This window comes from Oncorhynchus masou, chromosome 2 (genome assembly GCF_036934945.1).
Source record: "Oncorhynchus masou masou isolate Uvic2021 chromosome 2, UVic_Omas_1.1, whole genome shotgun sequence".
NCBI lineage: Eukaryota > Metazoa > Chordata > Actinopteri > Salmoniformes > Salmonidae > Oncorhynchus > Oncorhynchus masou.
In genome coordinates this window covers 4,077,476-4,102,475 of record NC_088213.1, presented here as the reverse complement: position 1 = coordinate 4,102,475, position 25,000 = coordinate 4,077,476, and the positions used below count along the sequence as shown (strand labels likewise).

Genomic DNA, 25,000 nt, shown 5'->3' with positions numbered 1-25,000 from the left:
AGATAAACTAGATAAACTAACAGCTACATGTACCACCCAGGAGATAAACTAGATAAACTAACAGCCACATCTACCACCCAGGAGATAAACTAGATAAACTAACAGCTACATCTACCACCCAGGAGATAAACTAACAGCTACATCTACCACCCAGGAGATAAACTAGATAAACTAACAGCCACATATACCACCCAGGAGATAAACTAGATAAACTAACAGCCACATCTACCACCCAGGAGATAAACTAGATAAACTAACAGCTACATCTACCACCCAGGAGATAAACTAGCAGAGTAACAGCCCCATCCACCACCCAGGAGATAAACTAGCAGAGTAACAGCTACAGAGGAGAGGAAGAGGGAGAGGGAGAGGAGACTGTTACTACCAGCTGAGATCAAATGGAAGAGGAGAGGAGAGGAGACTGTTACTACCAGCTGAGATCAAATGTAAGAGGAGAGGAGAGGAGAGGAGAGGAGAGGAGAGGAGACTGTTACTACCAGCTGAGATCAAATGTAAGAGGAGAGGAGAGGAGAGGAGAGGAGAGGAGAGGAGAGGAGAGGAGAGGAGAGGAGAGGAGAGGAGAGGAGAGGAGAGGAGAGGAGAGGAGAGGAGAGGAGAGGAGAGGAGAGGAGAGGAAAACACTCAGTGTTCAATGGTTTAATCATCTTAGTACCGCTGTACCCTATTGCAGGTCTAATCATAGACTGGAAGACTCCCAATAAAAATGGAGCAGGGTTGTCTCTCCATCCGTTCCCTCCCTTTAATCCTGAGGCAACATGACATAGGGCCCTCCCCCCTGCCTAAATAACGGTAGAGGACATACTGGATGATTGACAGATCGGTAGAACTCATAGAGATGCCCCCAAATCTAGTAGAGAGAGGTGTAGTCTATGAAGAGCTGGGCTAACAAAGTGCCTCTGTACTCTCTACAGCGCCTTGCAAAAGTATTCATCCCCCTTGGCTTTTTTCCTATTTTGTTGCATTATAACTTGTAATTTTAAATGATTTTTATTTGGATTTCATGTAATGGACATACACAAAATAGTGAAGTGAAATGCAAAAAATAACTTGTTTTTAAAAAATTATTGAATTATTGAATTGTTTTTAAAATGATTTAATAAATAAATGGATAAGTGGTATATATGTATTCACCCCCTTTGCTATGAAGCTCCCAAATAATATCTAGTTTAACCAATTACCTTCAGAAGTCACATAATTAGTTCAATAAAGTCCACCAGTATGCAATCTAAGTGTCACATGATCTCAGTATATATATATATATATATATATATATATATATATATATATATACACCTGCTCTGAAAGGTCCCAGAGTCAACACCACCAATCAAGTGGCACGACAAAGACCAAGGAGCTCTCCAAACAGGTCAGGGACAAAGTTGTGGAGAAGTACAGATCAGGGTTGGGCTCTAAAAAAATATCAGAAACGTTGAACATCCCACAGAGCACTATTAAATCCATTATTTAAAAAATGTAAGAATGTGGCACCACAACAAACCTGCCAAGAGAGGGCCGACCCCACAAAACTCACGGACCAGGCAAGGAGGGTATTAACCAGAGAGGCAACAAAGAGACCAAAGATCACCCTGAAGGAGCTGTGAAGCTCCACAGAGGAGATTGGAGTATCTGTCCATAGGACCACTTTAAGCCGTACACTCCACCGAGCTGGGCTTTACAGAAGAGTGGCCAGAAAAAAGCCATTGCTTAAGGAAAGAAATAAGCAAACACTTTTGGTGTTCGCCAAAAGGCATTTGGAAGACTCCCCAAAAATATGGAAGAAGGTACTCAGGTCAGATGAGACTAAAATGTAACTTTTTGGCCATCAAGAAAAACGCTATGTTTGGTGCAAACCCCAACACCTCTCATCACCCCGAGAACACCATCCCCACAATGTCTTGGAATTGCACAGTCAAAGCCCAGAACTCCAATTGAGAATCTGTGGTATGACTTAAAGATTGCTGTACACCAGCGGAACCTATCCAACTTGAAGGAGCTGGAGCAGTTTTGTCTTGAAGAATGGGCAAAAATCCCAGTGGCTAGATGTGTCAAGCTTATGGAGACATACCCCAAGAGACTTGCAGCTGTACTTGCTGCAAAAGGTGTCTCTACAAAATATTGACTTTAGGGGGGGTGAATAGTTCTGCACGCTCAAGTTCTCTGTTTTTTTGTCTTATTTCTGGTTTGTTTCACAAAAAAATATTCAGTATTTTCAAAGTGGTAGGCATGTTGTGTAAATCAAATGATACAAACCCCCCCAAAAAATCTATTTTAATTCCAGGTTGTAAAGCAACAAAATATGAAAAATGCCAAGGGGGGGTGAATACTTTCGCAAGCCACCAGAATGATCTGGAACAACTAGGCTGCCACTCTCCTCACCGTGTAGAAGCCCAGGTTCCTGAGCAGGGTCTTCATTAGGATCTCAGCCAGGTGTGTGTCAGGGTTGGTGCCGGGGGCTCCGTAGGAAGGGTCCAGGCCGCAGGAGGAGGCCAGGGCCTCGGGGGCCTCGGGGGGACAGCTGAACCCCAGGAGGGATGCTACGTGGGTGTGGTCCTGGAGCGAAGTCAGAATGATGTCCAGTTGCATCCTCTGGAAAACACAGGGTCAAGGGTCAGAGGTTAGAGGTCAGGGGTCAGAGGCAGGGACAGGACGCAGCTGAAGAGGGATACACAGAAGTCAGCTCTCTATCTATGGCCTAATTTGTAAGTCGCTCTGGATAAGAGCGTCTGCTAAATGACTTAAATGTTAAATGTACGGCAGCATTTTGACTTGGGAACGTTTGGAGCCGCTTTTCCCAAACCTGCACTTCGTAATATTTTGACATTTCTTTGTACATTTTAATCCATAAAGATGATGCTGATTGATGATTTTGACAGGCTGAGAAAAGCTTCCTGCTAGTCTGTCTCGTCCCGACTCCCGACACGTTCATCACTACGAGACAGCTGGGGATTCAAGTTGAATATTGAAACAATATTGTGCAAATGTCAGAGTGACAGACAGAGAGATTTATACAAATCTCCGGTGTTGAAAACTAAATGTTAGTCTGAAAAGACACGTGAGATAATGTCTAGATGCTTTTTATAGAGGAGATCAGGTTCATAAATTGCCTGGCTGGGCCGACGAGACAGTGGATTGCAGCAGTCAGATGGAACAGAGTAAAAAGGTATTTTAACGTCATAGATTTATCCGGGGGCAACTTGTGGAATAGACACCGGCTGGAATGCGGTTTTAACCAATCAGCATTCAGGATTAGACCCACCTGTTGTATAAAATAGCATGAAGGCACCTTGGGGGTTTGTGGTATATGGTCAATATACCACGGCTAAGGGCAGTATCCAGGCATTCTGTGTTGCGTCATGGCTAAGAACAGCCCATAGCCGTGCTATATTGACCATATACCACACTCCCTCAGGCCTTATTGCTTAAATAGAACTAGGGCCTTATTGCTTAAATAGAACTAGGGCCTTATTGCTTAAATAGAACTAGGGCCTTATTGACTAAATAGAACTAGGGCCTTATTGACTAAATAGAACTAGGGCCTTATTGCTTAAATAGAACTAGGGCCTTATTGACTAAATAGAACTAGGGCCTTATTGACTAAATAGAACTAGGGCCTTATTGACTAAATAGAACTAGGGCCTTATTGACTAAATAGAACTAGGGCATTATTGACTAAATAGTACTAGGGCATTATTGACTAAATAGAACTAGGGCCTTATTGACTAAATAGAACTAGGGCATTATTGACTAAATAGAACTAGGGCCTTATTGACTAAATAGAACTAGGGCCTAATTGACGAAATAGAACTAGGGCCTTATTGCTTAAATAGAACTGGGGCATTATTGACGAAATAGAACTAGGGCATTATTGACTAAATAGAACCAGGGCCTTATTGACTAAATAGAACTAGGGCCTTATTGACGAAATAGAACTAGGGCCTTATTGCTTAAATAGAACTAGGGCCTTATTGACTAAATAGAACTAGGGCCTTATTGACTAAATAGAACTAGGGCCTTATTGACTAAATAGAACTAGGGCCTTATTGACTAAATAGAACTAGGGCCTTATTGACTAAATAGAACTAGGGCCTTATTGACTAAATAGAACTAGGGCCTTATTGCTTAAATAGAACTAGGGCCTTATTGACTAAATAGAACTAGGGCCTTATTGCTTAAATAGAACTAGGGCCTTATTGACTAAATAGAACTAGGGCCTTATTGACTAAATAGAACTAGGGCCTTATTGACTAAATAGAACTAGGGCCTTATTGACTAAATAGAACTAGGGCCGTATTGACTAAATAGAACTAGGGCCTTATTGACTAAATAGAACTAGGGCCTTATTGCTTAAATAGAACTAGGGCCTTATTGACTAAATAGAACTAGGGCCTTATTGACTAAATAGAACTAGGGCCTTATTGACTAAATAGAACTAGGGCATTATTGACTAAATAGTACTAGGGCATTATTGCTTAAATAGAACTAGGGCCTTATTGACTAAATAGAACTAGGGCCTTATTGACTAAATAGAACTAGGGCATTATTGACTAAATAGTACTAGGGCATTATTGCTTAAATAGAACTAGGGCCTTATTGACTAAATAGAACTAGGGCCTTATTGCTTAAATAGAACTAGGGCCTTATTGACTAAATAGAACTAGGGCCTTATTGACTAAATAGAACTAGGGCCTTATTGACTAAATAGAACTAGGGCATTATTGACTAAATAGTACTAGGGCATTATTGCTTAAATAGAACTAGGGCCTTATTGACTAAATAGAACTAGGGCCTTATTGACTAAATAGAACTAGGGCCTTATTGACTAAATAGAACTAGGGCCTTATTGACTAAATAGAACTAGGGCCTTATTGACTAAATAGAACTAGGGCCTTATTGACTAAATAGAACTAGGGCCTTATTGCTTAAATAGAACTAGGGCCTTATTGACTAAATAGAACTAGGGCCTTATTGCTTAAATAGAACTAGGGCCTTATTGACTAAATAGAACTAGGGCCTTATTGACTAAATAGAACTAGGGCCTTATTGACTAAATAGAACTAGGGCCTTATTGACTAAATAGAACTAGGGCCGTATTGACTAAATAGAACTAGGGCCTTATTGACTAAATAGAACTAGGGCCTTATTGACTAAATAGAACTAGGGCCTTATTGACTAAATAGAACTAGGGCCTTATTGACTAAATAGAACTAGGGCCTTATTGACTAAATAGAACTAGGGCCTTATTGACTAAATAGAACTAGGGCCTTATTGACTAAATAGAACTAGGGCCTTATTGACTAAATAGAACTAGGGCCTTATTGCTTAAATAGAACTAGGGCCTTATTGACTAAATAGAACTAGGGCCTTATTGACTAAATAGAACTAGGGCCTTATTGACTAAATAGAACTAGGGCCTTATTGACTAAATAGAACTAGGGCCTTATTGACTAAATAGAACTAGGGCCTTATTGACTAAATAGAACTAGGGCCTTATTGCTTAAATAGAACTAGGGCCTTATTGACTAAATAGAACTAGGGCCTTATTGACTAAATAGAACTAGGGCCTTATTGACTAAATAGAACTAGGGCCTTATTGACTAAATAGAACTAGGGCCTTATTGACTAAATAGAACTAGGGCCTTATTGACTAAATAGAACTAGGGCCTTATTGACTAAATAGAACTAGGGCCTTATTGACTAAATAGAACTAGGGCCTTATTGACTAAATAGAACTAGGGCCTTATTGACTAAATAGAACTAGGGCCTTATTGCTTAAATAGAACTAGGGCCTTATTGACTAAATAGAACTAGGGCCTTATTGACTAAATAGAACTAGGGCCTTATTGACTAAATAGAACTAGGGCCTTATTGACTAAATAGAACTAGGGCCTTATTGACTAAATAGAACTAGGGCCTTATTGCTTAAATAGAACTAGGGCCTTATTGACTAAATAGAACTAGGGCCTTATTGACTAAATAGAACTAGGGCCTTATTGACTAAATAGAACTAGGGCCTTATTGACTAAATAGAACTAGGGCCGTATTGACTAAATAGAACTAGGGCCTTATTGACTAAATAGAACTAGGGCCTTATTGCTTAAATAGAACTAGGGCCTTATTGACTAAATAGAACTAGGGCCTTATTGACTAAATAGAACTAGGGCCTTATTGACTAAATAGAACTAGGGCATTATTGACTAAATAGTACTAGGGCATTATTGCTTAAATAGAACTAGGGCCTTATTGACTAAATAGAACTAGGGCCTTATTGACTAAATAGAACTAGGGCATTATTGACTAAATAGTACTAGGGCATTATTGCTTAAATAGAACTAGGGCCTTATTGACTAAATAGAACTAGGGCCTTATTGCTTAAATAGAACTAGGGCCTTATTGACTAAATAGAACTAGGGCCTTATTGACTAAATAGAACTAGGGCCTTATTGACTAAATAGAACTAGGGCATTATTGACTAAATAGTACTAGGGCATTATTGCTTAAATAGAACTAGGGCCTTATTGACTAAATAGAACTAGGGCCTTATTGACTAAATAGAACTAGGGCCTTATTGACTAAATAGAACTAGGGCCTTATTGACTAAATAGAACTAGGGCCTTATTGACTAAATAGAACTAGGGCCTTATTGACTAAATAGAACTAGGGCCTTATTGCTTAAATAGAACTAGGGCCTTATTGACTAAATAGAACTAGGGCCTTATTGCTTAAATAGAACTAGGGCCTTATTGACTAAATAGAACTAGGGCCTTATTGACTAAATAGAACTAGGGCCTTATTGACTAAATAGAACTAGGGCCTTATTGACTAAATAGAACTAGGGCCGTATTGACTAAATAGAACTAGGGCCTTATTGACTAAATAGAACTAGGGCCTTATTGACTAAATAGAACTAGGGCCTTATTGACTAAATAGAACTAGGGCCTTATTGACTAAATAGAACTAGGGCCTTATTGACTAAATAGAACTAGGGCCTTATTGACTAAATAGAACTAGGGCCGTATTGACTAAATAGAACTAGGGCCTTATTGCTTAAATAGAACTAGGGCCGTATTGACTAAATAGAACTAGGGCCTTATTGACGAAATAGAACTAGGGTCTTATTGACTAAATAGAACTAGGGCCTTATTGATATAGTCACAGGTAAATGGCGTTGTTCAGACCAACGTGCAGTACATCTATGTACTATACCTGTCCTTTAGACAGACTCTCCCATCTGTCAGGTCCCTGAGGCAGCAGGGAGTGGAGAAGCTCCATCCTCTCTCTCAGAGGAGGTAACAGCATAGTGGCCCCCACAGACAGAGTCTCAATCACAGCCTGGAGAAAACACAGAGATGGGTCAACACAACAGAGAAACCATTAGAGCCTGACAACACGGAGAGACAGTGTTGAGAGCCTGACAACACAGAAACACAGGGTTAGAGCCTGACAACACAGAGACACAGGGTTAGAGCCTGACAACACAGAGACACAGGGTTAGAGCCTGACAACACAGAGACACAGGGTTAGAGCCTGACAACACAGAGACACAGGGTTAGAGCCTGACAACACAGAGACACAGGGTTAGAGCCTGACAACACAGAGACAGTGTTACAGCCTGACAACACAGAGACACAGGGTTAGAGCCTGACAACACAGAGACACAGGGTTAGAGCCTGACAACACAGAGACACAGGGTTAGAGCCTGACAACACAGAGACACAGGGTTAGAGCCTGACAACACAGGGACACAGGGTTAGAGCCTGACAACACAGAGACACAGGGTTAGAGCCTGACAACACAGAGACACAGGGTTAGAGCCTGACAACACAGAGACACAGGGTTAGAGCCTGACAACACAGAGACACAGGGTTAGAGCCTGACAACACAGAGACACAGGGTTAGAGCCTGACAACACAGAGACACAGGGTTAGAGCCTGACAACACAGAGACAGTGTTACAGCCTGACAACACAGAGACACAGGGTTAGAGCCTGACAACACAGAGACACAGGGTTAGAGCCTGACAACACAGAGACACAGGGTTAGAGCCTGACAACACAGAGACACAGTGCTAGAGCCTGACAACACAGAGACACAGTGTTAAGAGCCTGACAACACAGAGACACAGGGTTAGAGCCTGACAACACAGAGACACAGTGCTAGAGCCTGACAACACAGAGACACAATGTTATAGCCTGACAACACAACACAGTGTTAAAGCCCGACAACACAACACAGTGTTGGAGCCCGACAACACAACACAGAGACCGTTTTAGAGCCTGACAACACAGAGACAGTTTTAGAGCCTGACAACACAGAGACACAGGGTTAGAGCCTGACAACACAGAGACAGTTTTAGAGCCTGACAACACAACACAGATACAGTGTTAGAGCCTGACAACACAGAGACAGTTTTAGAGCCTGACAACACAGAGACAGTGTTAGAGCCTGACAACACAGAGACAGTGTTAGAGCCTGACAACACAGAGACAGTGTTAGAGCCCGACAAGACAACACAGAGACAGTGTTAGAGCCTGACAACTCAACACAGAGACAGTGTTAGAGCCTGACAACACAAAGACATAGTGATAGAGCCCGACAACACAGAGACAGTTTTAGAGCCTGACAACACAGAGACACAGTGTTAGAGCCTTGTAATACAGAGACAGTGTTAGAGCCCGACAATCAAAGGAGGTAACAGCATAGTGGACCCAACAGCACCACACAATGAGAAGACATAACAGCTTGACTATCGATCTCAATCCCGGCCTGACAACCAAAACCCCAGCGACACTGGGTTTGGCTCAGGGACAAAACCCCAATGGGTCACAGGGACCTGACAAATAGTCAAGTTCAGACCAGTCAGTCAACAGATTGTGCCTTGTTGCTTCACATATCCAGAGTCCATATTGTCATCTCTCGTCTGAAAGGTAATGTTGTCCAGTAAGTAGAGATGTAGTGTTTTGAGGGTTTATAGTTCAACCATTCGGGCTGTATACAGACACCCTTCAAAGGAACAGCTGATCTAGTGGGTTACTGTGTGAGCCGGTGTTCACCTCTTGGATCTCATCAGGAACAGAGGAATCCATCAGTCTGAAGAGAAGGTTCCGGAGGGGGCGGGCCTGTCGCCCTAGGATACTGGTGGCCACTCCCCCGGCCAGAGCCAAAGCCAGGTGATTGGACAGCAGTCGAAGGCAGAGTTTCAGGAAGTTGTGATGCTCCCTGTAAATGAAGTGGTACGTCAGAGTGTTATGATAATGTCGTGATAAGACAGAAGACGAAGCCCAGCAGAAAGGCAACGCAACGGTTTTCATTGATTGTAGCATCAGTAAAATGCTTCAGAATGTACAGTTGAAGTCGGAAGTTTACATACACCTTAGCAAAATACATTTAAACTCAGTTTTTCACAATTCCTGACATTTAATCTGAGTAAAAAAATCTGTGTTTAAGGTCAGTTAGAATCACCACTTTATTTTAAGAATGTGAAATGTCAGAATAATAGTAGAGAGAATGATTTATTTCAGCTTTTATTTCTTTCATCACATTCCCAGTGGGTCAAAAGTTTACATACACTCAATTAGTATTTGGTAGCATTGCTTTTAAATTGTTTTTCTTGGGTCAAATGGTTCAGGTAGTCTTCCACACGCTTCCCACAATAATTTGGGGGAATTTTGGCCCATTCCTCCACGACAGAGCTGGTGTAACTGAGTCAGGTTTGTAGGCCTCCTTGCTCGCACAAGCTTTTTCAGTTCTTCCCACAAGTTTTCTATGGGATTGACGTCAGGGTTTGTGATGGCCACTCCAATACCTTGACTTTGTTTTCCTTAATTATGCCATTTTGCCACAACTTTGGAAGTATGCTTGAGGTCATTGTCCATTTGGAAGACCCATTTGCGACCAAGCTTTAACTTCCTGACTGATGTCTTGAGATGTTGTTTCAATATATTAGCACATAATTTTCTTGCCTCATGATGCCATTCATTTTGTGAAGTGCACCAGTCGCTCCTACAGCAAAGCACCCCCACAACATGATGCTGTCACCCCCGTGCTTCACGGTTGGGATGGTGTTCTTCAGCTTGCAAGCCTCCACCTTTTTCCTCCAAACATAACGATGGTCATTATGGCCAAACAGTTCTATTTTTGTTTCATCAGACCAGAGGACATTTCTCCAAAAAGTACGATCTTTGTCCCAATGTGCAGTTGCAAACCGTAGTCTGGCTTTTTTAAGGCGGTTTTGGATCAGTGGCTTCTTCCTTGCTGAGCGGCCTTCCAGGTTATATCGACATAGGGCTCGTTTTACTGTGGATATAGATACTTTTGTACCTGTTTTCTCCAGTATCTTCACAAGGTTCTTTGCTGTTGTTCTGGGATTGATTTGCACTTTTAGCGCCAAAGTACGTTCTTCTCTAGGAGACAGAACGCGTCTCCTTCCTGAGCGGTATGACGGCTGCGTGGTCCCATGGTGTTTATACTTGCGTACTATTGTTTATTCAGATTAATGTGGTACCTTCAGGCGTTTGGAAATTGCTCCCAATTTTTTTTCAGAAGTCTTGGCTGATTCCTTTTGATTTTCCCATGATGTCAAGCAAAGAGGCACTGAGTTTGAAGGTAGGCCTTGAAAAAATCCACAGGTACACCTCCAATTTAAAGGTCAATTAGCCTATCAGAAGCTTCTAAAGCATTACATAATTTTCTTGAATTTTCCAAGCTGTTTAAAGGCACAGTCAACTGAGTGTATGTAAACTTCTGACCCACTGGAATTGTGACACAGTGAAATAATCTGTCTGTAAACAATTGTTGGAAAAATCACTTGTGTCATGCACAAAGTAGATGTCCTAACCGACTTGCCTAAACTATAGTTTGTTAACAAGACATTTGTGGAGTGGTTGAAAAACGAGTTTTAATGACTCCAACCTAAGTGTATGTAAACTTCCGACTTCAACTGTATATAGTATTTTCATAGTGTTATGGGACTGTTAATGCCTCAGATGAATATTCACCTGGGGGGCGGCAGGTAGCCTAGTGGTTAGAGCGGTGGGCCAGTAACCGAAAGGTTGCCAGATCAAATCCCTGAGCCCCCCCACACACACCCCTGATTCAGAGGGGTGGGGGTTTAAATGCGGAAGACACATTTCAGTTGAAGGCATTCAGATGTACAACTGACCAGGTATCCCCCCCTTATTGTGTTTTCGTGGTCTGACGGGACTGTTAATGTATAGTCAGCTGCTGTCATTTCACGTCTTCAGGACGGAATGTTTAGAATGAATGGAACCCCCATTAAACACATTGTTTCCATGAGCTGGACAAGGTTCCAACGATTTCATTCCTGTCTTTACAGTGAGCGGTGCTCCCTGTAGGGTTCCCTGTAGGGGTGCCTGCAGTACCAGTACCTACCTGGAGGAGGGGAAGGGGAGGGGTGGCACCTCGCTGTTGATGCCGTCACAGTAGCGCTCTAGGAAGGAACGCAGGTGAGCGAAGGTGCTTTCTTCCAGGTCCACACAGTAGGGTCTGTGCCACGCTACCACCTGTCTGTCGACCAATTAAAACACAACAATATTATCATCTCATAGGGTCTGTGTGTGTGTGTGTGTGTGTGTGTGTGTGTGTGTGTGTGTGTGTGTGTGTGTGTGTGTGTGTGTGTGTACAGTAGGAACAGTCCCCACTGACCCTCTGGAGGTATGAAGTCCAGGGTTGTGGTGCAGCAGACTCAGCGTTCCACATAGAAGCACCATGGATAGAGATGGGACTGGGATGGGGGGTTGGGACTGGGATGGGTGGGTGGGACTGGGATGGGGGTGGGACTGGGATGGGGGTGGGACTGGGATGGGGGTGGGACTGGGATGGGACTGGGATGGGTGGGTGGGACTGGGATGGGGAGGGTGGGGCCTGGGATGGGGGGTGGGACTGGGATGGGGGTGGGACTGGGATGGGTGGGTGGGACTGGGATGGGACTGGGATGGGGGGTGGGACTGGGATGGGGAGGGTGGGGCCTGGGATGGGGGGGTGGGGACTGGGATGGGGGCAGACCTCAGAAGACCATGGTTCTGTACCTGTCCCTGGGCAGAGTGGTCCATGCCAGGCTGTATGTTCAACATGCTATATTTCTATACTGACCTGTCCCTGGGCATCATGTCTCTTCTAAATGCTATATTTCTATACTGACCTGTCCCTGGGCATCATGTCTCTTCTAAATGCTATATTTCTATACTGACCTGTCCCTGGGTATCATGTCTCTTCTATATTTCTATACTGACCTGTCCCTGGGTATCATGTCTCTTCTATATTTCTATACTGACCTGTCCCTGGGCATCATGTCTCTTCTAAATGCTATATTTCTATACTGACCTGTCCCTGGGCATTGTGTCTCTTCTACATGCTATATTTCTATACTGACCTGTCCCTGGGCATTGTGTCTCTTCTACATGCTATATTTCTATACTGACCAGTCCCTGGGCCCCGTGTCTCTTCTACATGCTATATTTCTATGCGTTCCGGTAGCAGGACCAACCTGTCCCTGGGCAGAGCGGTCCATGCCAGGCTGTGGGAGGTACCAGCTGAGATCTGTTGGATGACCACACCGTCCAGACCAACCACTTTCTTCGGCTTGGTGATGGGACCAGTAGAGTTACCCTGGCCACACTGACCCATGGAGTTGTTACCCCATGCATACACCTCATTGTCTGGGTGGAGGAGAGACAGAGAGATGAGAGGAACAATAGACATCAAGTTGATTTAATCATCCAATCATAGGAACATTTTATAAACTGGACAAATCCTTTCCTGTCCTTCTGTCTCTGTCCAATAAACTGGACACATCCTTTACTGTCTCTGTCCAATAAACTGGACAAATCCTTTACTGTCTCTGTCCAATAAACTGGACAAATCCTTTCCTGTCCTTCTGTCTCTGTCCAATAAACTGGACAAATCCTTTACTGTCTCTGTCCAATAAACTGGACAAATCCTTTCCTGTCCTTCTGTCTCTGTCCAATAAACTAGACAAATCCTTTACTGTCTCTGTCCAATAAACTGGACAAATCATTTCCTGTCTCTGTCTCTGTCCAATAAACTGGATAAATCCTTTCCTGTCTTTCTGTCTCTGTCCAATAAACTGGACAAATCATTTCCTGTCTCTGTCTCTGTCCAATAAACTGGACAAATCCTTTTCTGTCTCTGTCTCTGTCCAATAAACTGGACAAATCCTTTCCTGTCTTTCTGTCTCTGTCCAATAAACTGGACAAATCCTTTACTGTCTCTGTCCAATAAACTGGACAAATCCTTTCCTGTCCTTCTGTCTCTGTCCAATAAACTGGACAAATCCTTTACTGTCTCTGTCCAATAAACTGGACAAATCCTTTCCTGTCTCTGTCCAATAAACTGGACAAATCCTTTCCTGTCTCTCTGTCTCTGTCCCAATAAACTGGACAAATCCTTTACTGTCTCTGTCCAATAAACTGGACAAATCCTTTCCTGTCTCTCTGTCTCTGTCCCAATAAACTGGACAAATCATTTCCTGTCTCTCTGTCTCTGTCCCAATAAACTGGACAAATCCTTTCCTGTCTCTCTGTCTCTGTCCAATAAACTGGATAAATCCTTTCCTGTCTTTCTGTCTCTGTCCAATAAACTGGACAAATCATTTCCTGTCTCTGTCCAATAAACTGGACAAATAATTTCCTGTCTCTTTGTCTCTGTCCAATAAACTGGACAAATCCTTTTCTGTCTCTGTCCAATAAACTGGACAAATAATTTCCTGTCTCTTTGTCTCTGTCCAATAAACTGGACAAATCATTTCCTGTCTCTGTCCAATAAACTAGACAAATAATTTTCTCTCTTTGTCTCTGTCCAAATCCTTTCCTGTCTCTCTGTCTCTGTCCAATAAACTGGACAAAGTCCAGTGGTCTAATCTACTGTCTCTCTCTTTCAGCACTCTCTCTACTACCTTCTACCTCTGTCTCTCTCTTTCAGCACTCTCTCTACTACCTTCTACCTCTGTCTCTCTCTTTCAGCACTCTCTCTATTACCTTCTACCTCTGTCTCTCTCTTTCAGCACTCTCTCTACTACCTTCTACCTCTGTCTCTCTCTTTCAGCACTCTCTCTACTACCTTCTACCTCTGTCTCGCTCTTTCAGCACTCTCTCTACTACCTTCTACCTCTGTCTCGCTCTTTCAGCACTCTCTCTACTACCTTCTACCTCGGTCTCTCTCTTTCAGCACTCTCTCTACTACCTTCTACCTCTGTCTCGCTCTAACCAATAAACACGCAAAATACTGACATCATAGATTTAAAATAATCATCTTTTTTTTTAAAGGGTTGTTTTACCGTGTGAGAGAGCTAGACAGTGGCTGTCTCCTATGGAGAGGTCTACCACCCTGGTCGCTGTCAACTCCTCAATCAGCTTGGGTCTCAGTGCAGTGGCTTCAGAGGAGCCACAGCCCAGGCAGGCCCCGCAGCCCCAGGCATACACCTGGAATACAGAACAACACAGGACCAGTTACTACAACACAGGACCAGTTACTACAACACAGGACCAGTTACTACAACACAGGACAACACAGGACCAGTTACTACAACACAGGACCAGTTACTACAACACAGGACCAGTTACTACAACACAGGACCAGTTACTACAACACAGGACCAGTTACTACAACACAGGATCAGTTACTACAACACAGGACAACACAGGACCAGTTACTACAACACAGGACCAGTCACTACAACACAGGACCAGTCACTAGAACACAGGACCAGTCACTAGAACACAGGACCAGTTACTACAACACAGGACAACACAGGACCAGTTACTACAACACAGGACAACACAGGACCAGTTACTACAACACAGGACCAGTTACTACAACACAGGACCAGTTACTACAACACAGGACAACACAGGACCAGTTACTACAACACAGGACAACACAGGACCAGTTACTACAACACAGGATCAGTTACTACAACACAGGACCAGTTACTACAACACAGGACCAGTTACTACAACACAGGACCAGTTACTACAACACAGGACAACACAGGACCAGTTACTACAACACAGGACAACACAGGACCAGTTACTACAACACAGGACAACACAGGACCAGTTACTACAACACAGGACCAGTTACTACAACACAGGACCAGTTACTAGAACACAGGACCAGTTACTACAACACAGGACAACACAGGACCAGTTACTACAACACAGGACCAGTTACTACAACACAGGACCAGTTACTAGAACACAGGACCAGTTACTACAACACAGGACCAGTTACTACAACACAGGACAACACAGGACCAGTTACTACAACACAGGACCAGTTACTACAACACAGGACCAGTTACTACAACACAGGACCAGTTACTACAACACAGGACCAGTTACTACAACACAGGACCAGTTACTACAACACAGGACCAGTTACTACAACACAGGACCAGTTACTACAACACAGGACCAGTTACTACAACACAGGACAACACAGGACCAGTTACTACAACACAGGACCAGTTACTACAACACAGGACCAGTTACTACAACACAGGACCAATTACTACAACACAGGACCAGTTACTAGAACACAGGACAACACAGGACCAGTTACTACAACACAGGACCAGTTACTACAACACAGGACCAGTCACTAGAACACAGGACCAGTTACTACAACACAGGACAACACAGGACCAGTTACTACAACACAGGACAACACAGGACCAGTTACTACAACACAGGACCAGTTACTACAACACAGGACCAGTTACTAGAACACAGGACAACACAGGACCAGTTACTACAACACAGGACAACACAGGACCAGTTACTACAACACAGGACCAGTTACTACAACACAGGACCAATTACTACAACACAGGACCAGTTACTAGAACACAGGACAACACAGGACCAGTTACTACAACACAGGACCAGTTACTACAACACAGGACAACACAGGACCAGTTACTACAACACAGGACCAGTTACTAGAACACAGGACCAGTTACTACAACACAGGACCAGTTACTACAACACAGGACCAGTTACTACAACACAGGACAACACAGGACCAGTTACTACAACACAGGACCAGTTACTACAACACAGGACCAGTTACTACAACACAGGACCAGTTACTACAACACAGGACCAGTTACTACAACACAGGACAACACAGGACCAGTTACTACAACACAGGACCAGTTACTAGAACACAGTCACTAGAACCAGTCACTAGAACACAGGACATAGAACCAGTCACTAGAACACAGGACATAGAACCAGTCACTAGAACCAGTCACTAGAACACAGGACATAGAACCAGTCACTAGAACACAGGACATAGAACCAGTCACTAGAACACAGGACATAGAACCAGTCACTAGAACACAGGACATAGAACCAGTCACTAGAACACAGGACATAGAACCAGTCACTAGAACACAGGGCATAGAACCAGTCACTAGAACACAGGACATAGACCCAGTCACTAGAACACAGGATATAAAACCAGTCACTAGAATACAGGACATAGAACCAGTCACTAGAACACAGGAAATAGAACCAGTCACTAGAACCAGTCACTAGAACACAGGACATAGAACCAGTCACTAGAACACAGGACATAGAACCAGTCACTAGAACACAGGGCATAGAACCAGTCACTAGAACCAGTCACTAGAACACAGGAAATAGAACCAGTCACTAGAACACAGGATATAGAACCAGTCACTAGAACACAGGACATAGAACCAGTTTTTTTATTTATTATTATTATATTATATTATTTTATTATTTTTTTAAATGTGCGTTGTATAGAAAGACTGAAAGGCAGGGAGGTGTTCGCTAAAGGTAAATAATTATGCAGATGCATGCTAGAATGAGCCAATAGAATCTCCCTATCTCGTGATTGGTTCTGCCCACCTCCTTGCTTGTTCTGCCCACTATGACTCGTTTGTTCCCATGGGAAACGACAGGCTGTGGTCTATCTTGGTTAAGTTGTAAAAATCTTTGATAGTATTGTCAGTTGGACTAAAGGGAACTGTATGTAAACGTATAAAAACATTTTGTGATAAATACTTATTTTAACATCCTGGTTAACAGTAACACAATGAGCAACATAATGTGGATAACAGGAGTTGTGTCTCGTTCTTACTATGACCAGACTCAGAGTACCAGAGATCATTGCTACAGGACATATAATATAGTGTAAGTGAAAACAGCAACACTCCACACAACCAGGGAGAGATTATATCAACAAAACAGTCTTCTGTTTATTCACAAATGAAAGAATTCCTTGAATCGTTGACGAGCAGGACTCCAAGATCAAACCCGAGCGCCGCAGCCAGTGTTTTTTATCGTCTGTCGTTGTTGCTGTTGTTGTGACCTATTCCTGTGCAATACACTTCATTTAACTTGTAATCTAACCAGGATACCATCCCTCCCTTGAAGTAAAAAAAAAAAAAACTATTTTACAAGAGACGAGTGAAAATGAGTTCCCTGAAAGATTAAGTTGCAAATGTTCCAGATTCCTCTCTCCTGTTTTCTAAAGTGTAAAACAGTCAGTAAACAGTCAGTAAACAGTCAGTAAACAGTCCATCAACAGTCAGTCAACAGTCAGTCAACAGTCAGTCAACAGTCAGTCAACAGTCCGTCAACAGTCCGTCAGCAGTCAGTCAACAGTCAGTCAACAGTCAGTCAACAGTCAGTAAAACAGTCAGTAAAACAGTCAGTAAACAGTCAGTAAACAGTCAGTAAACAGTCCGTCAACAGTCCGTCAACAGTCAGTAAAACAGTCAGTAAACAGTCAGTAAACAGTCCGTCAACAGTCAGTAAACAGTCAGTAAACAGTCAGTAAACAGACAGTAAAACAGTCAGTAAACAGTCAGTAAAACAGTCCGTCAACAGTCAGTCAACAGTCAGTCAACATTCAGTCAACAGTCCGTCAACAGTCCGTCAGCAGTCAGTCAACAGTCAGTCAACAGTCAGTCAACAGTCAGTAAACAGTCAGTAAAACAGTCAGTAAAACAGTCAGTAAACAGTCAGTAAACAGTCAGTAAACAGTCCGTCAACAGTCAGTAAACAGTCAGTAAAACAGTCAGTAAACAGTCCGTCAACAGTCAGTAAACAGTCAGTAAACAGACAGTAAAACAGTCAGTAAACAGTCAGTAAAACAGTCCGTCAACAGTCAGTAAACAGTCAGTAAACAGTCCGTCAACAGTCAGTAAACAGTCAGTAAACAGTCAGTAAAACAGTCAGTAAACAGTCAGTAAAACAGTCCGTCAACAGTCAGTCAACAGTCAGTAAACAGTCCGTAAACAGTCAGTAAAACAGTCAGTAAACAGTCAGTCGTACCTGTCCGGTGGAGGTCAGGGCTAGGGAGGACTGGCTTCCAGCACACACTTTCCGTATGAACATCCCCTGCAAGGCCTCCACGACTTTAGGTTTATAGACACGGTTTGTATCTCCATGCCCCAGTTTCCCTGCAGGACAGACAAATTACACATTTAGAGACATTTAGAGACATATTGCCAATCGTATCATTTATGTAAAAACCCATTCTTCAATAATATGAAGACAGAATTACACAAACTATATTTATTGATTTATATATTGACTTTTATATTTCCATATATATGTCGACATTTAGAGATATATTGATAGTTTCCACATAATGACGCTGATATAAAAACACCCGATGGATTCCAGTCTTGCGTCCTGAGCCTTCACCCACCATTGTCTCCCCTCCGAAGGACCAAACGGTGCGGCCATCTTTTGACAAAGCTATGGTGTGAGAACTCCCACAAGACACCTCTCCTACGTTGCTGATGTCTTTGACCAGAGTAGGAATGTTTCTGCTGTTGCTGTCTCCGTGACCTGCACACCAAAACACAGAGAGGAGAGATATGTCACGACACCAGATACGTTACAACACGGACAGACTGGTTACAACACGGACAGACTAGTTACAACACGGACAGACTAGTTACAACACGGACAGACTAGTTACAACACAGACAGATTAGTTACAACACGGACAGACTAGTTACAACACGGATAGACTGACTAGTTACAACACGGACAGACAGACTAGTTACAACACGGACAGACTGACTAGTTACAACACGGACAGACTGACTAGTTACAACACGGACAGACTGACTAGTTACAACACAGACAGATTGACTAGTTACAACACGGACAGACTAGTTACAACACGGACAGACTGACTAGTTACCACACGGACAGACTGACTAGTTACAACACGGACAGACTAGTTACAACACGGACAGACTGACTAGTTACAACACGGACAGACTGACTAGTTACAACACGGACAGACTAGTTACAACACGGACAGACTGACTAGCTACAACACGGACAGACTGACTAGTCACAACACGGACAGACTGACTAGTTACAACACGGACAGACGGACTAGTTACAACACGGACAGACTGACTAGTTACAACACGGACAGACTAGATACACTACAACACGGACAGACTGACTAGCTACAACACGGACAGACTAGATACACTACAACACGGACAGACTGACTAGCTACAACACGGACAGACTGACTAGCTACAACACGGACAGACTGACTAGCTACAACACGGACAGACTAGATACACTACAACACGGACAGACTGACTAGTTACAACACGGACAGACTGACTAGTTACAACACGGACAGACTAGATACACTACAACACGGACAGACTGACTAGTTACAACACGGACAGACTGACTAGTTACAACTTACAACACGGACAGACTGACTAGTTACAACACGGACAGACTGACTAGTTACAACACGGACAGACTAGATACACTACAACACGGACAGACTGACTAGTTACAACACGGACAGACTGACTTGCTACAACATGGACAGACTGACTAGTTACAACACGGACAGACTGACTAGTTACAACACGGACAAACTGACTAGTTCCAACACGGACAGACTGACTATCTACAACACGGACAGACTGACTAGCTGGGGTGTGGAGAAGCAGACTCTTGACCTGAGGGTGCAGGTGGGGTTATGGGTTATGGAGGGAGAGCGGTTCTTTGAGACAAGGAATACACTGGAATGTCAGCGGGAGGTTTTTGAATTCCATCCGGAATGAGACGGGGAGCGCAGAGATGTGAGGATGGAGGTGACGTGATGGTGTTTCCTCACTCACATCAGGATGCTGGCAGTTCTGGATGTATTGGAGGGATCCAGATGTAGAGGGTTGTAGTTCTTCAGGAGACTCCTGCCAGGGATCCAGATGTAGAGAGTTGTAGTTCAGGAGACTCCTGCCAGGGATCCAGATGTAGAGAGTTGTAGTTCAGGAGACTCCTGCCAGGGGTCCAGATGTAGAGTGTTGTAGTTCAGGAGACTCCTGCCAGGGATCCAGATGTAGAGTGTTGTAGTTCAGGAGACTCCTGCCGGGGATCCAGATGTAGAGAGTTGTAGTTCAGGAGACTCCTGCCAGGGATCCAGATGTAGAGAGTTGTAGTTCTTCAGGAGACTCCTGCCAGGGATCCAGATGTAGAGAGTTGTAGTTCTTCAGGAGACTCCTGCCAGGGATCCAGATGTAGAGTGTTGTAGTTCAGGAGACTCCTGCCAGGGATCCAGATGTAGAGAGTTGTAGTTCTTCAGGAGACTCCTGCCAGGGATCCAGATGTAGAGAGTTGTAGTTCAGGAGACTCCTGCCAGGGATCCAGATGTAGAGAGTTGTAGTTCTTCAGGAGACTCTTGCCAGGGATCCAGATGTAGAGAGTTGTAGTTCTTCAGGAGACTCCTGCCAGGGATCCAGATGTAGAGTGGTGTAGTTCTTCAGGAGACTCCTGCCAGGGATCCAGATGTAGAGAGTTGTAGTTCTTCAGGAGACTCCTGCCAGGGATCCAGATGTAGAGAGTTGTAGTTCTTCAGGAGACTCCTGCCAGGGATCCAGATGTAGAGAGTTGTAGTTCTTCAGGAGACTCCTGCCGGGGATCCAGATGTAGAGAGTTGTAGTTCTTCAGGAGACTCCTGCCAGGGATCCAGATGTAGAGAGTTGTAGTTCAGGAGACTCCTGCCAGGGGTCCAGATGTAGAGTGTTGTAGTTCAGGAGACTCCTGCCAGGGATCCAGATGTAGAGAGTTGTAGTTCAGGAGACTCCTGCCAGGGGTCCAGATGTAGAGTGTTGTAGTTCAGGAGACTCCTGCCAGGGATCCAGATGTAGAGTGTTGTAGTTCAGGAGACTCCTGCCGGGGATCCAGATGTAGAGAGTTGTAGTTCAGGAGACTCCTGCCAGGGATCCAGATGTAGAGTGTTGTAGTTCTTCAGGAGACTCCTGCCAGGGATCCAGATGTAGAGAGTTGTAGTTCAGGAGACTCCTGCCGGGGATCCAGATGTAGAGTGTTGTAGTTCTTCAGGAGACTCCTGCCAGGGATCCAGATGTAGAGAGTTGTAGTTCAGGAGACTCCTGCCAGGGATCCAGATGTAGAGTGGTGTAGTTCAGGAGACTCCTGCCAGGGATCCAGATGTAGAGAGTTGTAGTTCTTCAGGAGACTCCTGCCAGGGATCCAGATGAAGAGTTGTAGTTCAGGAGACTCCTGCCAGGGATCCAGATGAAGAGAGTTGTAGTTCAGGAGACTCCTGCCAGGGATCCAGATGAAGAGAGTTGTAGTTCAGGAGACTCCTGCCAGGGGTCCAGATGTAGAGTGTTGTAGTTCTTCAGGAGACTCCTGCCAGGGATCCAGATGTAGAGAGTTGTAGTTCTTCAGGAGACTCCTGCCAGGGATCCAGATGTAGAGAGTTGTAGTTCTTCAGGAGACTCCTGCCAGGGATCCAGATGTAGAGAGTTGTAGTTCTTCAGGAGACTCCTGCCAGGGATCCAGATGTAGAGAGTTGTAGTTCTTCAGGAGACTCCTGCCAGGGATCCAGATGTAGAGAGTTGTAGTTCTTCAGGAGACTCCTGCCAGGGATCCAGATGTAGAGAGTTGTAGTTCTTCAGGAGACTCCTGCCAGGGATCCAGATGTAGAGAGTTGTAGTTCTTCAGGAGACTCCTGCCAGGGATCCAGATGTAGAGAGTTGTAGTTCTTCAGGAGACTCCTGCCAGGGATCCAGATGTAGAGAGTTGTAGTTCTTCAGGAGACTCCTGCCAGGGATCCAGATGTAGAGAGTTGTAGTTCTTCAGGAGACTCCTGCCAGGGATCCAGATGTAGAGAGTTGTAGTTCTTCAGGAGACTCCTGCCAGGGATCCAGATGTAGAGTGAGTTCTTCAGGAGACTCTGCCAGGGATCCAGATGTAGAGAGTTGTAGTTCTTCAGGAGACTCCTGCCAGGGATCCAGATGTAGAGTGTTGTAGTTCTTCAGGAGACTCCTGCCAGGGATCCAGATGTAGAGAGTTGTAGTTCTTCAGGAGACTCCTGCCAGGGATCCAGATGTAGAGAGTTGTAGTTCTTCAGGAGACTCCTGCCAGGGATCCAGATGTAGAGAGTTGTAGTTCTTCAGGAGACTCCTGCCAGGGATCCAGATGTAGAGAGTTGTAGTTCTTCAGGAGACTCCTGCCAGGGATCCAGATGTAGAGAGTTGTAGTTCTTCAGGAGACTCCTGCCAGGGATCCAGATGTAGAGAGTTGTAGTTCTTCAGGAGACTCCTGCCAGGGATCCAGATGTAGAGAGTTGTAGTTCAGGAGACTCCTGCCAGGGATCCAGATGTAGAGAGTTGTAGTTCAGGAGACTCCTGCCAGGGATCCAGATGTAGAGAGTTGTAGTTCTTCAGGAGACTCCTGCCAGGGATCCAGATGTAGAGAGTTGTAGTTCTTCAGGATACTCCTGCCAGGGATCCAGATGTAGAGAGTTGTAGTTCAGGAGACTCCTGCCAGGGATCCAGATGTAGAGAGTTGTAGTTCAGGAGACTCCTGCCAGGGATCCAGATGTAGAGAGTTGTAGTTCAGGAGACTCCTGCCAGGGATCCAGATGTAGAGAGTTGTAGTTCTTCAGGAGACTCCTGCCAGGGATCCAGATGTAGAGAGGTGTAGTTCTTCAGGAGACTCCTGCCAGGGATCCAGATGTAGAGAGTTGTAGTTCTTCAGGAGACTCCTGCCAGGGATCCAGATGTAGAGAGTTGTAGTTCTTCAGGAGACTCCTGCCAGGGATCCAGATGTAGAGAGTTGTAGTTCAGGAGACTCCTGCCAGGGATCCAGATGTAGAGTGGTGTTGATCTTCAGGAGACTCCTGCCAGGGATCCAGATGTAGAGAGTTGTAGTTCAGGAGACTCCTGCCGGGGATCCAGATGTAGAGTGGTGTTGATCTTCAGGAGACTCCTGCCAGGGGTCCAGATGTAGAGAGTTGTAGTTCTTCAGGAGACTCCTGCCAGGGATCCAGATGTAGAGAGTTGTAGTTCTTCAGGAGACTCCTGCCAGGGATCCAGATGTAGAGAGGTGTATTTCTTCAGGAGACTCCTGCCGGGGATCCAGATGTAGAGAGTTGTAGTTCTTCAGGAGACTCCTGCCAGGGGTCCAGATGCCAACAAATAGAGAGGTGTGTGTTTGGTGAGTGCTGGACCTGGTGGGGGGAGGGGGGCCCAACAAATAGGGCCTCTGTTTTGCTGCTGTTCAGTTGAAGGACCTTTTGCTTCATCCACGCCATCATCTCTTCAAGGCAAGTGCTCAGGCGGTCACATGTATCAGAGGGACTTGGGCCAGTTTTCACCTACAGCTGGGTGTCATCAGCATAGCAGTGGAATGAGATTCCATGCCGGTTAATGACACGAACGAGAGGGAACATGTACAGGATGAACAAGACGGGTCCAAGAACAGATCCTTGTGGGACACCGCAGGTGACGTGATGGTTCCGTGACCTGGACCCACCTAGTGAAAACATACTCAGTCCAGTCTGGGAGATAGGAGAAGGAAACCAGCTCGGAGCCGGTCCAGACAGTCTGATGGTGCCCCGGAGGCGTTCCAGGAGGATGGGGTGGTCGACAGCGTCAAACGCTGTGCTCAAGTCCAGGAGGATCAGGAGACAGGGAGAGCCAGGTCGTTGGTGACCCTGAGTAGGGCCGTTTCAGTGCTGTGGGCCGGCCGGAAACATGGCTGGAACTTCTCATATAGGTTGTTCATATTGAGAAGGTCCTGGAGCTGTACAGAAACCACTTTTTCCAACACCTTGGAAAGAAAAGGGTGGTTGGATATATGCCTGTAAAATTGGCCAGCAGCAGAGTGACATGATGGAGAGTTAATGTGGATTTTGAAATCTCTTATAATCACAATGTTGGTTGAGGTGGCGCAGAGTGAAGGAAGGGTTAGGCTTCAGAGACCGATAAACTAGAAGCACAGCCAGCAGCAGAGTGACATGATGGAGAGTTAATGTGGATTTTGAAATCTCTTATAATCACAATGTTGGTTGAGGTGGCGCAGAGTGAAGGAAGGGTTAGGCTTCAGAGACCGATAAACTAGAAGCACAGCCAGCAGCAGAGTGACATGATGGAGAGTTAATGTGGATTTTGAAATCTCTTATAATCACAATGTTGGTTGAGGTGGCGCAGAGTGAAGGAAGGGTTAGGCTTCAGAGACCGATAAACTAGAAGCACAGCCAAGCAGAGTGACATGATGGAGAGTTAATGTGGATTTTGAAATCTCTTATAATCACAATGTTGGTTGAGGTGGCGCAGAGTGAAGGAAGGGTTAGGCTTCAGAGACCGATAAACTAGAAGCACAGCCATGGAGTAGACTGGGCTCATTTAGGGCTGAGTAGACCACAGGATAATGCCAGGTTTCAGTTAGGAACATGATGTCAAGCTTCTCGTGGTCGTACAGGAGGAGGGATTTATTCGTGAGAGACAGCGTTTTAAATAGTCCCATGCTGATAGGCAGGGGAGATGTTGGAATAGGAGCTGCATCAACTGTCTGTAGAGGTCTCAGGGCACTGAAATCCACTCCGCGTTTTCCTGACTTCCCTTGTGTGCAGAGTTCTTATGGCGTTTCAACTGCCTGAGAAACATC

At 44.6% G+C, this 25,000-nt stretch overlaps 1 protein-coding gene across 1 annotated transcript in view; it reads right to left on the bottom strand.

Moving 5' to 3' along the window:
- Positions 1 to 25,000, bottom strand: part of herc1 (HECT and RLD domain containing E3 ubiquitin protein ligase family member 1) — a 273,217-nt gene that overhangs the window by 246,453 nt on the left and 1,764 nt on the right. Inside the window, exons 2-12 of the mRNA XM_064983713.1 lie at positions 21,522 to 21,647; positions 20,206 to 20,320; positions 20,013 to 20,043; positions 18,740 to 18,886; positions 18,365 to 18,492; positions 14,332 to 14,476; positions 12,523 to 12,694; positions 11,409 to 11,543; positions 9,071 to 9,236; positions 7,225 to 7,350; positions 2,398 to 2,607 (exon numbers count right to left, since the gene is read on the bottom strand). Coding sequence (XP_064839785.1) covers positions 2,398 to 2,607; positions 7,225 to 7,350; positions 9,071 to 9,236; positions 11,409 to 11,543; positions 12,523 to 12,694; positions 14,332 to 14,476; positions 18,365 to 18,492; positions 18,740 to 18,886; positions 20,013 to 20,043; positions 20,206 to 20,320; positions 21,522 to 21,647 — 1,501 coding nt within the window. The remainder of the gene's footprint in view (positions 1 to 2,397; positions 2,608 to 7,224; positions 7,351 to 9,070; positions 9,237 to 11,408; positions 11,544 to 12,522; positions 12,695 to 14,331; positions 14,477 to 18,364; positions 18,493 to 18,739; positions 18,887 to 20,012; positions 20,044 to 20,205; positions 20,321 to 21,521; positions 21,648 to 25,000) is intronic.